Below are 13,153 nucleotides of genomic sequence, written 5' to 3'. Positions count from 1 at the left end.
TATTTTAACTGCCATGCTTGTAGAGCAATTAGTACATTTTGTGCCCATTCCTTGCATCCAATTTACCTCCTCCGTTTCTCTAACTTTCGTGTCACCGACGAATGACAGCGCCACCTTCCGGCCACGGTAGACGCCGCGCTTCAATAGCGGCTCCCAGCAGCCAACGCGATGAGGATTTATCGCGAGACGTGCCTCAAACTCTGCGCCTTCGAGTAGACGCTGACAGTGCTCGGTTATGAGATTTTAGCTTAGAAAGCGCCGCCGAGCAGAGTGAAATGGTTGAACATCTTGATGAGGCAGGCATCGTCGATTCTTCTAGACTTGGAAGTGGCCAGGGGGACGTGCGCCACTCAGTGGATGCGGTCCGCCACTTTCTGTAGAGCACAGCCTCTTCATTCTGCAAACTTAAGGGGCTCCAGTATTGAAAATTCGACGCAGAGTACCAAGTTGAGTTAAGAATGCGCGTGCATGTATTAGCCCACTGCGTACTCGTTCTCTCGAGTTAGCCAGCGTTGCCAATTCGAATCGCCGACTAACTGCACGTCGGGGGTAAAAAGCGACGGACTTCTGCGAGCGCGTGGCAAATTTCCATTTCCCCCATTAATTAAGGATGACCCCGCATTACCCGAGGATATCGTAGCAGGAAGTTTACTAAAGGTTACAACATAAATGCAAACACGTCTTCATTTTGATAGCCCACCATCGTTTCAGACAAAATTCTAGACAGAATTGCATCATCGCGCTACCTAACACCTCGGCGCAGCTAGCCTGACCTCGACACCCCCGCAGTGCGCATGTGCGACCAATATTACACGCCGCAGCGAATGTTCACTCTGTGTGATTTTCCGCAGCATCGTCTCGCGAGGTATGTGAGGGTCACCAATGCCTAGCAGGTATGACTGAGCGGTTTCTCGCAGTAGCATTCGCGTTATACGTCACGGGTCAGCCGCTCTAATCAGCTGTAACCACGGCTCCCGCATAACTGCAAAAGCGATGGGGCGAAGCATCGGATGAAAAATGAACAGTCATGCCAGCAAGTAACACACAACGTACACGCCCACTGCTCTGATCTTGACTCCAGGGGAGCCCCAGCGCTGGGGCACCAGGTGGCGCGATTGGCAAAACTGCGATATTTTCGCAGCAGAACCACCCACAAGCGCGTGACATTCTTCCAAGGGCCGTCATCGTGAGCAAAAGCAGACAGTGATGCGTGGCACCGAACGAACAAAGACGATGGCAATGGATGGTCCGCGTTGATCTGGAGGCATCGAGGCGCAGCCGTCCTCTTCACTGGGAGCCTGAGCTTTTGCCGTGCTCAAGACAGCCTAACTAGGCGTCTAGTGCAGTGTTTGTTGTACCACAACGCCGAAGCAGCCGCCGCAATTCTTCCGCTCGCCGGGAACGTCGGTGTCATGGCGAACGAATCGAGTGGTAACGCCGAGACCGGATTCGAAGCGCTCCTGTACGTGTACGACCTGTCCAAGGGACTGGCCAAGAAACTCTCTCCCGCTCTCCTCGGGAAGGAGCTGCCCGGCGTGTGGCACACGAGCATCGTCGTCCGCGGCACGGAATACTTCTTCGGCTCGGCGGGCATCGACAGCTGTCCGGCGGGAAGGACCGCCCTCCAGGAACCGGACCAGGTCGTGAGCCTCGGTCGCACGGAGCTGCCTCACGACGTCTTCTTGGACTACATGTGGCAGCTGGGAGAGTACGGCTTCAAGGCCAGCACGTACGACCTCTTCCGCCACAACTGCAACAACTTCTCGCAACACGTCGCCGTCTTCCTGACCGGCAGCTCCATCCCGCGAGATATCCTGGAACTCCCCGACGAGTTCTTGCGCACGCCGATGGGCAGCACGCTGGTGCCTCTGTTCGAGCGCCTTGCGATTACTGTCGATACGGCGCTAGGACAGGATTCTCTAGGCGGACAAAATTCGAAAAGGCTGAGCGCTAGGAGAGATGACTGTTGATGCAAGAACTGGTGATGATCCCTTATGACAATTTCTAGCAGAATTCAGTAGCATTTGTTTTTTTTTTTTGTTGACCGCGTTGTTACTTGAACCTACCAATAGCTCATTGAAATGTTTCGATTGTTCTTTATGCTTCCCAACAACTCGCTAATAAATCCCATCGATAATTGACAGCCAGCTCTCACTTGAAACGTGTTTCGCGAATAACAGCTGTGTTTCCCAAATAACCAGAAAAAAAAACTGTTAACATAAACAACTCTAGAGGAAAAGCTCCCCATATCGTTCATGCACTGAAATCAGCAACCGCAAGGGCGCCGCCATGTTGCTACTCTGTGTAGGCGCGCAGGCGCATGACGAGATGCGATTCAGACGAGAGGTGCAGTCACCGCGATCCCTGGGCCTTCATCAGTATGGTGGCACCATCTAGCTTATACGCTCCTGCAAACGCATCCTTTCGCGCACCGTTCATTTTACGACAAAATGTTATAAATAATTATGCGATCTTTCCGAAAAATATGGGGATGAACTTTACACCTGTTCCAAATGTACGTGCACCTATATATGCTTCTTCTTGCCTGACATTTTGAAAACTTTAGCGCTGCAGAAATTAGTCGTAGCAACAAGGCAGCACCTTTGCAGTTTCCGATTTTTTTGCCAGCTTTTCCTTTAGAGTTCGTACACTAACTCTATGAAAAGAGAGATACTCTGCACTACTGACCAATAATAAAGGGGCAGTTGAGGCCACCAGGCGTGTACAAAGGAGACGACAGAAGACCATTTTTCTCGGTCGTGAATGACACGCCCCCTCGAAAGATTCAGACAGCTGCGCAGCAAGAAGAAACGAATAGAAATCGTGCGCAACTGATAAACTGCAAATAAAGTGGCCTAAGCGCACATTGCATTAAAGTGCTCGGCGATTCAAACAGGATATTCGGATCGCATTGCAGCCGGAACTTGTTTTCGTCCCGGTTGAGTGCCGGCTGATCACTGGGAGTACAGATGCAGCCACAAATTCTTCCAATGTTTCGCAAAGGATCTCGCTTTCACCGTTTAGACCCTTTTCGCGGAACGGATTGTTCTAGACAAACGAGATGGTGCTTTCGGCTGCGCGCCGCACGTCAACTGCCTCGGCGATAGCACACATATACGAAACCATTAGCGCTTCTGCCCTGTTACTGCGCGATTAGCTGTCGGTAACGCAACTGGGCTTTCGCTAACGCACTGTGCTGCACTGTTGCTGCAAAACGTGGAATGGTAGAGGGAGAGAGAGGAAGCTTTGTAGAAAAGAGCACACGAGCGTAGGTCTCTCTTCTGCTCTGCAGTGGGTGGAGCCCTCAGTCTAGTTGTCCTGCGGCCTTAGCTGCCCTTCTCGCTCGATTGACCAGGTTGAGCTGGTCCGTCGAGTCTGAGCTGTACAGCGCCACCTCCCATTGCCGTGTGGTGGGGTGTGTTATGGGTGTGAGCTGTGGTGTGCTTGCGCAAGCCCATACCATGTGGCAAAGCGTTGCGCATTGATCGCTGTGTGGGCATTTGTAGGAATACAGCGCAGGGTGTACAGCGTGTTTTAGACCCACGTGAGGATATGTGACGGTAGAGGGAAGACGTGTGCTGTAGTTGGCTGTGAAAGTAATGACTTGCATATTAAGGAACGAAATAAATGACCTGGTACACGGACCTCTGCTGCGTAAGGAGTCTGCCCTTTTTTCGACCCTTCTCAATTGACGGCTTTCCTCGGGGATTAAAAAAAATTTCACTCTTCCACCGGCGTTGTACCGCTAACCTTCAGCGTAAGCACTTCAACTACAGAACGTCGGCAAGAGTTAGCACTGTCGGCAAGCGCCTCGCTTGCGTAGTATGAGGGATAACGCGACGCGCTCCTCATACATGTTTGGCTGTTGGCGCTCGATAATAACACCACGCGGGAGCCCTCCTGGGCATTTCTGTAAGTACTCTCGAAAGGACAGAAGTTTTTACTGTCAAAGTAATGATATCAGGCAAACAGAAAACGCAGAATGGTTTACAGAAGCTCTCTCTTTACTGAATACGTACAGTGAACGCCCACTCCGTGTGGTCGCCGCCATGGAGTCCCGCGAATCGGTTTCTTACTTGAAAGGTAGGCAGTCGCCGAAAGCAAAGAATGTGAAATATGTTCTTGTAGTGGGCTATCTGTATAGCGAAATGGAGTATAACAGAATGAAGCCGCAATGCAGCGATCGCCCGGGTTCGCAGTGAACGACTGCGCGTCTGCATGCATGCATGTCCGCGCACAATGTTTCGTGGTGCGAGCACGTCTTCGTACCGTGCCATGACGTTTAGACCGCTTGATATGAGCATTTGACCGTACACAAGCAACGCTATCAGAACTATTCAAAAATAATTTAACTATAACTAGAAACTTCGACGCCTACGGATGCTTTTGATATGGCGTCGGGACGATTCAATCTGTTATTTTTTTCTAAATTCTTGGACGTTTCAATATCATTATTTCTCAAGTTGCATCGCATTGTATGTTTATCGGTCTTCTCAGCAAGCAATTTGCCGCTTTTTTTCTTAATCAAGTGTATTGATTGTTTGGTGCTGAAACAAACATGAGCATATGCCATTTTTTGTGAGCTTCTTACCGTTCCCTTTCCATCCCAGTGAACGTGCCAGCTTCTAGTATCAACAAGGTCATTCATAAAAGAAAGCTTCATGACATTAGCCGGGGAACGCGCGCTGGCGAGCGTCTGAGTGAGCACTTTTTGCTGCTCACTGAACATCGCAGCCCCGACGCCGTAGCAGAAATCATCCTGGCGGAAGTGCTGGCTGCACGTCCGAGTTGTAGCCAATGGCTGCTTGCCGGTCGTAAGTTTCGCGAGGCTAGCTTCCCACAGCTTCTTGTCCTGTGAATACGTGAGAAGGCTGACACCGGGTTCCGTTGCGTACGTCCGGCACTGCTGCACCGAGCAGTAGCCTACGATGTTGCACGCCTTCAAAGACAACCACTACCTATTATAGCTACTGGTTTCAAGTGTTCTCAAGCAGGCACCGGAAGCAGGAAAAACTCCCCATTTAGTCAGAACCACAGCGCAGGTGGGACTTTAAACTTTCGTTTTCAGCCTGCTTCGGCGCTTCCGAAGCAGCGGATGCGGCTGCTGTGTCCACGTGATCCCTCATACCACGTCACGCCGACGGCAGCGCCAGCTTTTCCAGTGGTGGAGCTCGCCCTCGATACCGCTCGTTAAACAGTGAGAAAGGGTATAGCGCCGCTTCCTGGCACAGTTAGTTTCTCGTGCTTTATCTACACACATCCACTTCACCTCACACTCGAACATGCGCCCACTATATCGCCAATGTATCAAGAATTGGTGAATGGGATCCTACTTTAATCAATACACTGAAGCATGGTTGACGGGCGACTACAGCGACTACACACGAATGTTCGAACATAGGATGTGATGTGTTAACATGCACCGTTGTCGAAAACTTAAAGAAAGTTCCTCTTCAATCGATAGACACCAGGAATTTGTTCGGCCTCTTTTTTTTTCCTTTGTGAATATTTGATGATGTTTTGCAAACGAAACTGCCACGCGATACTTGAGAAGCTATGACTGACGAAGGCCAACATAAACGCGCGTAAAGAGAAAAGGTTAAATGTAAAAAAACAAGGTAAAATCATCGTTTTCGATGGAACTCACGGCACAAATCTGAAATATACGCTTTTAGAAGTCACATTTTATTCTGCTAATTTTGCAATGCATACAGCCTGTAGCTATGTGGTATGTGGTACAATAAATGTAAGCTATGTAAGGTATGTGGTACAATAAATGAAGAAGAAAATCGGTAGAGTCTCATGATCATGATGATCATGATCTTCAAATACTTTCAAATTCTTTTAAACTCGAAGGGGACTGAACCGTCAACTGAGCTTGCGCCACCTGTCGACAAGGCGAAAAAATAATAAAGATTATGCTTGACGACGTTCCGAAGAGAGGCGCCACCGTTGCGAAATCTATCGAGCCGTCGAGAGTTTGTTCTGCCCACGGTGTAAGAATAATAATGTATTCTTACACCGTGGTTCTGCCTGATCGATAGGAACGCGCGGAAAGTAAGGAGCCATGTAGGCAGAAAAGAATCGGGAGAGGATTTTACTTCCACCACGCGAGGGATTACGAGGTGTGGACTAGCTTTGCCATCTGGCGGAGGGCAATACAGCCAAGTGGAACAAAGAGCATGGCCTTCGAGATTACATTCGTGTCGAATTGTGTGCTCTCGGCGGCCGTAAAATGCCTTCTGCCACGAATACTAGACGGCAGCTCGAGGCTACGAACTTTTAGCCGTCATAAGGATCACCGTAAGGACGTAGTGGTATGCAATCATTGTAGAATTTCCTTTCTTATTCTGCTTTGCCTCTTAACCTACACAAGAATATCATTACCCGCTTTTATTGCTTTTATTCGCAGTGCTTTCTTCCCATCTCTGAACATATATGCCGACCTTTACCCGTTTCAGCTCTCATTGCGTTATATAACCTTTATTCTGCTTCCGTGCTGGCGTGTCTGCATTGTTTTGTTTTTCTTTTTTTTCAATTTATTTTTTTTACGTTGTCTTATAGGTCTTCTATCTAGGTAAATACTAAAAAAAATGGTGGAGGTCGCTATCATCCCCTGAAAGCGCGTTCACGATTCTATCAATGTTCAACTTCCTCAAAATGGCGGAAAAGCTTCCACAAGGCGGCTATGCATTTGTGCATATGTTTCCGAAAACCAATCGCCGACAAAATGAATAATCTATGAAATTTACTTTCCCGTTTGTAATGACCAACGAACTTTGACGAATAGCTCTTCAACACCTCTCGGAACTGTGTTGAAGATGGTGACGATCTCTAAAAGCCTCCACTTCGAACCAAACCTGCTTGAGGTAATTGTGTGTTACAATAGCTATGGATTTTTAGCATACTGGCCATCCCTGCTTTATCTATGTCACCCTATGGCTGTAACAATCCCATTCCCAACTCTTCAAGACTTATTTTTTCAGCAATATTCGCATCGTCCTTGGGCTGATCTTCACTGCTGTCCGCTTAACGTTCTCATCAACGTTCTGATTAACGTTCCTCGCGGTACAAACTTGCTGAGTATCTTGGCATTACATTACAAATAGCTGAGTCATCTCAGCATAAATATGACAATATTATGCCGCAGACACCCCAACCCTGTCGCAAAAACGTGATAACCTACGTTCTTCTCACGCAACTAGCGTTGACACCGTGAGTGACATCAAAGCACTTCGCGTTTTACAATTTATCTTTATTGGTTTCTTATTTCCTTCCTTTTAAAGCTCCACAAACGTCTTTTTATTCATTTTTTTTATCTTTTACGTCTAATTCACTGCCTACGTTTTTCTTAACATTCGTGTCACCGACGCATGACAGCGGCGCATTTCGAGCACGGCTAGACCCTGCGCTTCAGTGGTGATTCCCAGCGGCCACTATATATGGGAATTTGATTGAGAGACTTGCCGCCGAGTAAATGCCGGTTCTCTGTGCCGTCGAGTAAATGTCGGTTACGAGATTTCAGCTCAGAAAGGGCCCGGCAGAGGCATGAGGGCCAGGGTGACGTAAACAGTGGCGTAGCAACAGGGGAGGCCGGGGGGCCGTCGGCCCCGGGTGCAAGGGGCCAGTGAGGGGGAGGGGGGGGGGTGTCATATACGTCTGAAGACACCCAGAACTTGATATCCTCGCCTTCCTCGACTACAGCCGGGGGGGGGGGAGGAGGGGGTTGACAGAAGACTTATGGGCCCCGGGTGCCAGACGACCTAGCTACGCCACTGGACGTAAACCACTCATCGGATGGGCCCTGATCCCGCAAGATGAAGAAGCGTCGTCTTGGAAATTTGAGGCCGGTTGTCACATTGAGAAAAGAACGCGTATGCGCGCATTAACCCGCTGCGTATTGTTGGAACCTCAGTGCTGACGCCCGTTATTGCAACTGGGTCGCAAGCCCCAAGGGTAGCGTTGGCCTGGCGGCCTGGGGCACAACTGGAAGCATCCGAAGGTCCTGGCAAAGCATGAGTCGACTGCTAACAGAACAACTTGTTTATTCTAGCATCGCAAAAGAGCGGCCGGTCAGGTCGACCGAAGTGGAGAGACGGGAGAGCACGTTACTCAACAGAAGAAATCGGAGCCTCTCTCCTGGCGTCCGGGGGCAGCTGCTCTTATACTCTTGGCGTCGCGGGCAAGAAGGAAGGTCACGGGACGACACCACGTGACAGCGAGGCACGGACGGACTGAGACATGTAGAGACGAGTGTAGTGACGCATCAGCCGGGCCGGCGCCGGTCAGACCTCCTCGCTTCACACTTGGGGAGCTCCTCTCCCCGGCTGCCGCGCTTTGACAAGCGTGGGCACACACACACGCACACACAAAGACACGTGGCACTGAACATGCCGGGACGCGCTCGGCGGGGATGCGTCGCGGCCGCTCCGAACGGGCCAAAATGTCCGCCGCTTTGAACGAAGCTCCGGCGTACGTTGCATCCGCGCCGGCTTTACCGCGCGTCGTAGGCGAAACGTAACAGTATTCACTACGTAGAACTCGCCACATTTAGCAGTTCGTGTTGCTAACTAACTGCCGTAAGCGAAAGCGAGAAATCGCTAGGAGCACGTGTCGAATTTCCACTCACTCTATTATCGAAAACGGCTCCGGCATAACGCGAGGGCATTATAGCAAGGGGTTTACTGGAGCTTACGACATGAATACAAACGGGCCTTCATTTCAATAGCTTCGGACAGGATTGCATCATCGCGCCAACTACATCGCCGGCGCTTCGGCAAGCCTGGCCTCGAGACTCGCGAAGTGCTCATGTGCCTCCCATTTTGCGGGCTGCAATGATCGTTCGCTCCGTCGGACGCTTCACTGTATCGTCGGGCGAGTGGACCACCGCTGTGTGACAAGTATGGCTTAGCGGTATTTCGCATTAGTGCAGCCGCTTTACGTCACGGCTGATCCGCACTTATCAGCTTGCGGCGACTCGCGCATAACTGCAAAAGTGATAGGGCGAAGGCGTAGGATGATCGTTAAGTCTGTATTTTGAGTGTGTGTGTGTGTGTGTGTGTATGTGTGTGTGCGTGCGTGCGTGTGTGTGTGTGTGCGTGTGTGCGTGCGTGTGCGTGTGTGTGTGTGTGTGTGTGTGTCACCAAAGATCTCCCACAAAGCTATAATAGCACATCAGATGATGTCACTATAATGTAAAATGATAGTATTGGATATAACGCTTCCTGGTGGCACGCCATTTGCTGTAATTAACGCGTACTTGCCCGCTGGAGTGCAAGATACCCGTTATCTCGATACCTTTAATTGCTTGCAGTGAGAAGAACGCCATACTTGTGTGGCGTTCTTTACATGCATGAATACTTGGATACTCAGAATACTTGAATACTTGATATACTTTAATACTTCGTATACTTGATACTTGATATACTTGATACTTATATACTTGATACTTGGATACTTGGATGCATGCATGGATACTATTTACATGCATGCATACTTGTGTGGCGTTCTTTACATACATGCCGATATTAAATCTCGTCACGTATCCTGGAGTTTCCGAACGGACACTTGTGGCAAAAGCCTGTGGGATTTTGGTTTTATCAAATCATATATGGCCACGTCTCGACCACGTCCTTACATGGCGGGTGTTAGCGGCATGCCAGACAGCAGCAGCCCACAGCAGCAGTAGCAGTGGGAAAGTCTTATAAAGAGGCAAAGAAAGCTTCGTTTTAATATCATGAGCCATTACACTCTGGATGACCAACGAAGCTGTGTGGCACACGACAAATAGTATCATAAGAAGCCATCAAAAAGTGACACCACGGACCACGTAGGGGAAATTACTTGTGCTTACTAATTGAATTAAAAGATGATAAATCAATGGAAATGGAAGTGGATGAAAAAAAGAACATGCCGCAGTGGGGAACGATCCCACGCCTTCGCATTACGCGTGCGATGCTCTACCAATTGAGCTACCACCGGCGCCGTTCTCCCATCCCCTTTTTTGGGGTATTTATGTTTTACTGCTAGAAGTAACCCTGGGAGTGTTAGCCAGCGCCACCACTCACAAACCTTGGCGGCGGATGTGGAACATCCTCTCTGCCGCAGGCGTCACGTGTACGTGATTTTTTTGGGTGAAGGCTACTGGTCAATAAACTCACACACGCTACCTGAAAGCATCAGCGTTGATGTTGATGGTTGTTGATGGTGTTGATCGGCATGCCGCTAACGCCGGCTACGTCAAGACGTAGTTGAGACCAAGGCCAGTAGAGACGTGGTCGAGACGTGGCCATATCACAGAAACATAAAAGGCATGCGCTGTCGGTGTTTTGCTTCATGACATTTGTTTATGAGCTGTCATACTCAAAATTCCGTGGAATAACTTTGTAAAGCCCACTGGACCGCGAACGGGCCAGAGGGCTAGACCGGCCAGTCTCGAAGTGGGACTAGAAGTAAAATGCGCGTGAATGAATAGCTGCCTTTGTAAAAATTTCTTAATTGCTCAAAATCTTTACGCGCGGGCGTTTAATGTTCCAAACGAGCCATTCATATGCGAGCAACGCTTTGAGGTAAGTTATTTAATTACAAGCAACTGAAATTCTTACTGAAACCGATCGAGAGAAACATTGTGTTACATTTGGCAGCCTGAGGAGTGACAAATGACTCTTTAACGGCCTGGGTGCTTATCGCTACGACAAGCTGCAAAGATCGGTGCAACGTACCTACGAAGCAGCGTGATTTCTTTCTTTGATCTCTTGAAAGCAGCCGCAGAGGTGCAGCAGTATCGCTGTGACGTTCCTTGCTTTCGTCGTAAGTAGAGCCACGTTATTTTACAACAAAAAAAAAGAACATTTTTATATTCAGACACGTCCTTAGGATGTGCGTCATTTATCACAGCGTGATGGGCAATTTCAAATTCGTGGAAGCGCTGCACTTTTGCTGGAAATTGGATTGCTATACTGCAATGTCGCGCAGCACTGCTGTCTTTCTTTCTGTGTTTTTTTTTCTCCCTCCATGACAGCATACATATGGCCAAAACCAAATATAAGCGCGTGACTGTTTCTTACCAGCGTCGAAAGAGAAAGAAGAAGCAGGCAGCGCCGCGTGGCACCGAACAAAGAAAGAAGAAGGCCCATGCACTTTGTGGTCGGCGCCGAGCCTGTCGTCTTTTCTGAGTCATCGGAAGCAGGAGGCTTTACCGTGCCCAAGACAGCTCGTCTAGGCTTCTAGTGCAGCGTTTACTGCATCACAGCACCTAAGTAGCCACCAGATTTCTTCGGCTCACTGTGAGCCTGAGCGAAATGTCCGGATTCGAAGTTCAGCTCTACGTGTACGACCTGTCCAAGGGACTGGCCAAGAAACTCTCCCCCGCTCTCCTGGGAAGGCAGCTGCCCGGCGTGTGGCACACGAGCATCGTCGTCCGCGGCAGGGAATACTTCTTCGGCTCGACGGGCATCGACAGCTGTCCGGCGGGAAGGACCATCCTCCAGGAACCGGACAAGGTCATAAGCCTCGGTCGCACGGAGCTGCCTCACAGGGTGTTCTTGGACTACATCCGCGAACTAGGCGAGACCAGCTACAAGGGCAGCACGTACAACCTGTTCCGCCACAACTGCAACAACTTCTCGCAAGACGTCGCCCTGTTCCTGACCGGCAAGTCCATCCCGCGAGAGATCCTGGAACTCCCCGACGACTTCCTGCGCACGCCGATGGGCAGCACGCTGGTGCCTTTCTTCGAGCGCCTCGCCATTAGTGTCGACAAGGCGCCGGGACAGGATTCTCCAAGCGGAGCGCGACAAAGGTCGAAGAGGTCGCCCTCCCCAGGCCGTCAGAAACCTGGCTCCGCTCGCGGTAGTGCGCCTGGAGAAACGAGTCCAGATGCAGGGAGCGAGGAAGAGCGCGATGATGAGCGCGGTGGCGACCAACCGATCTTCTACCCTCGGGTGGACGGCATCGCCGCTTTCAAGGAGCTCGAAGGACACCTCAAAAGAACCGCCATCACCGAAAGCGAGCGCACGCAGCTGGACCACCTCCGCGAGTACCTCGTCGAGGGCCACGGCGCTTGGGCGCTCGGCCCGGAGCTGCTCGACCTGATCGAAAAGCTGCTGACGTCGCCCGACGTCAAGTGCGCGGCGCGGCTGTCGCTACTGCGAGTGCTGCAGGCGGCGGCGCTGATCAAGGACGTCATCCTCCTCCTGCACCAGGACCGCAGGACGCACGTCGTCATGAACCACGTCAACCGAATCGCGAAGCTTTCTCCCCAGGAGCAGGACGAAGTGCTCAAGTTGCTCTGCAACCTGTGCAGCCACGTCGCCAGCTGCGAGTGGCTGCTGTACGTAACCGAGTGGCGAGACAGCAGCGGCCGGGTGTGCAGCAACGCCAAAGCCACTGTCCGCGCTGTGGTCCACGGGCTCCTTAGCGACCGGCTGATCGCGCAGGAGTTCGCCGCCGCGCTCGTATTCAATCTCACCACGCGGGAGCTGTTCGACGACGCTGCCGAGGAGCTGTCCGCGGCCATCGCGCAGTTTTTGCAGGGCGACCTCGGCGAGGAACAGGTTTACCGCGCTTTGACGGCCCTGCATCGCCTTCTGCGGGTCAACTACAATGACGTGTCCGCAAAGATCCGGAGGATCACGCCGTACCTGCAGAAGTTGTCCGGCTCTTCCGAGCGTGTCCAGAAGCTGGTCAGTCGTATCCGCAGTAGGATTTCGGCCTCGACATCACCATCACGGAAGTGATTAGACGTTTCCGCGCACAGCGGATATTCTGCAACAGAAAATAAATAAACAAAAATAAACAGACGTAGCTACAGTTAATACCTATGTAATGCATTGATGGCTTGGTACAGAATGGTTCTGATGAGTCCTATAGGTGTTCTGCAGCGAATGGCTAAGGCTTTTGCGAAGTATTGATAATTGACGCGGATTGCAGCGCATGGTGTTTGTTTTTGTTATACGCAGTCACCCAGACTGACCTCAGAGTTTCATTGAAGAGTAGCACATACCAAGTGGACCCTGGGGCCCTTACGCAGTGGCAGATACCCAGTGACTCCACGGGCACATGCCCATAGAGGCACATACCCAAGTTGCCGCCAAGGAGGTCCATTGAAGAGTGGCTACTGGGGCAGGTATACTCAGTGCTAACATACCGAGTG

At 50.7% G+C, this 13,153-nt stretch overlaps 1 protein-coding gene across 1 annotated transcript; it reads left to right on the top strand.

Moving 5' to 3' along the window:
• The first annotated feature begins 1,086 nt into the window (after window positions 1-1,086).
• Window positions 1,087-12,771, top strand: LOC139049828 (uncharacterized). Its single transcript, XM_070525646.1, has 2 exons — window positions 1,087-1,968; window positions 11,260-12,771. Exons 1-2 carry the CDS (start codon window positions 1,413-1,415, stop codon window positions 12,735-12,737), a joined length of 2,034 nt encoding a protein of 677 aa, XP_070381747.1. The 5' UTR covers window positions 1,087-1,412; the 3' UTR covers window positions 12,738-12,771.
• Window positions 12,772-13,153: the final 382 nt, after the last annotated feature.

Source organism: Dermacentor albipictus, chromosome 9 (assembly GCF_038994185.2).
Source record: "Dermacentor albipictus isolate Rhodes 1998 colony chromosome 9, USDA_Dalb.pri_finalv2, whole genome shotgun sequence".
Taxonomy (NCBI): Eukaryota; Metazoa; Arthropoda; class Arachnida; order Ixodida; family Ixodidae; genus Dermacentor; species Dermacentor albipictus.
Note: the sequence above shows the minus strand (reverse complement) of the source record. Positions and strands in the feature narration are given on the sequence as shown.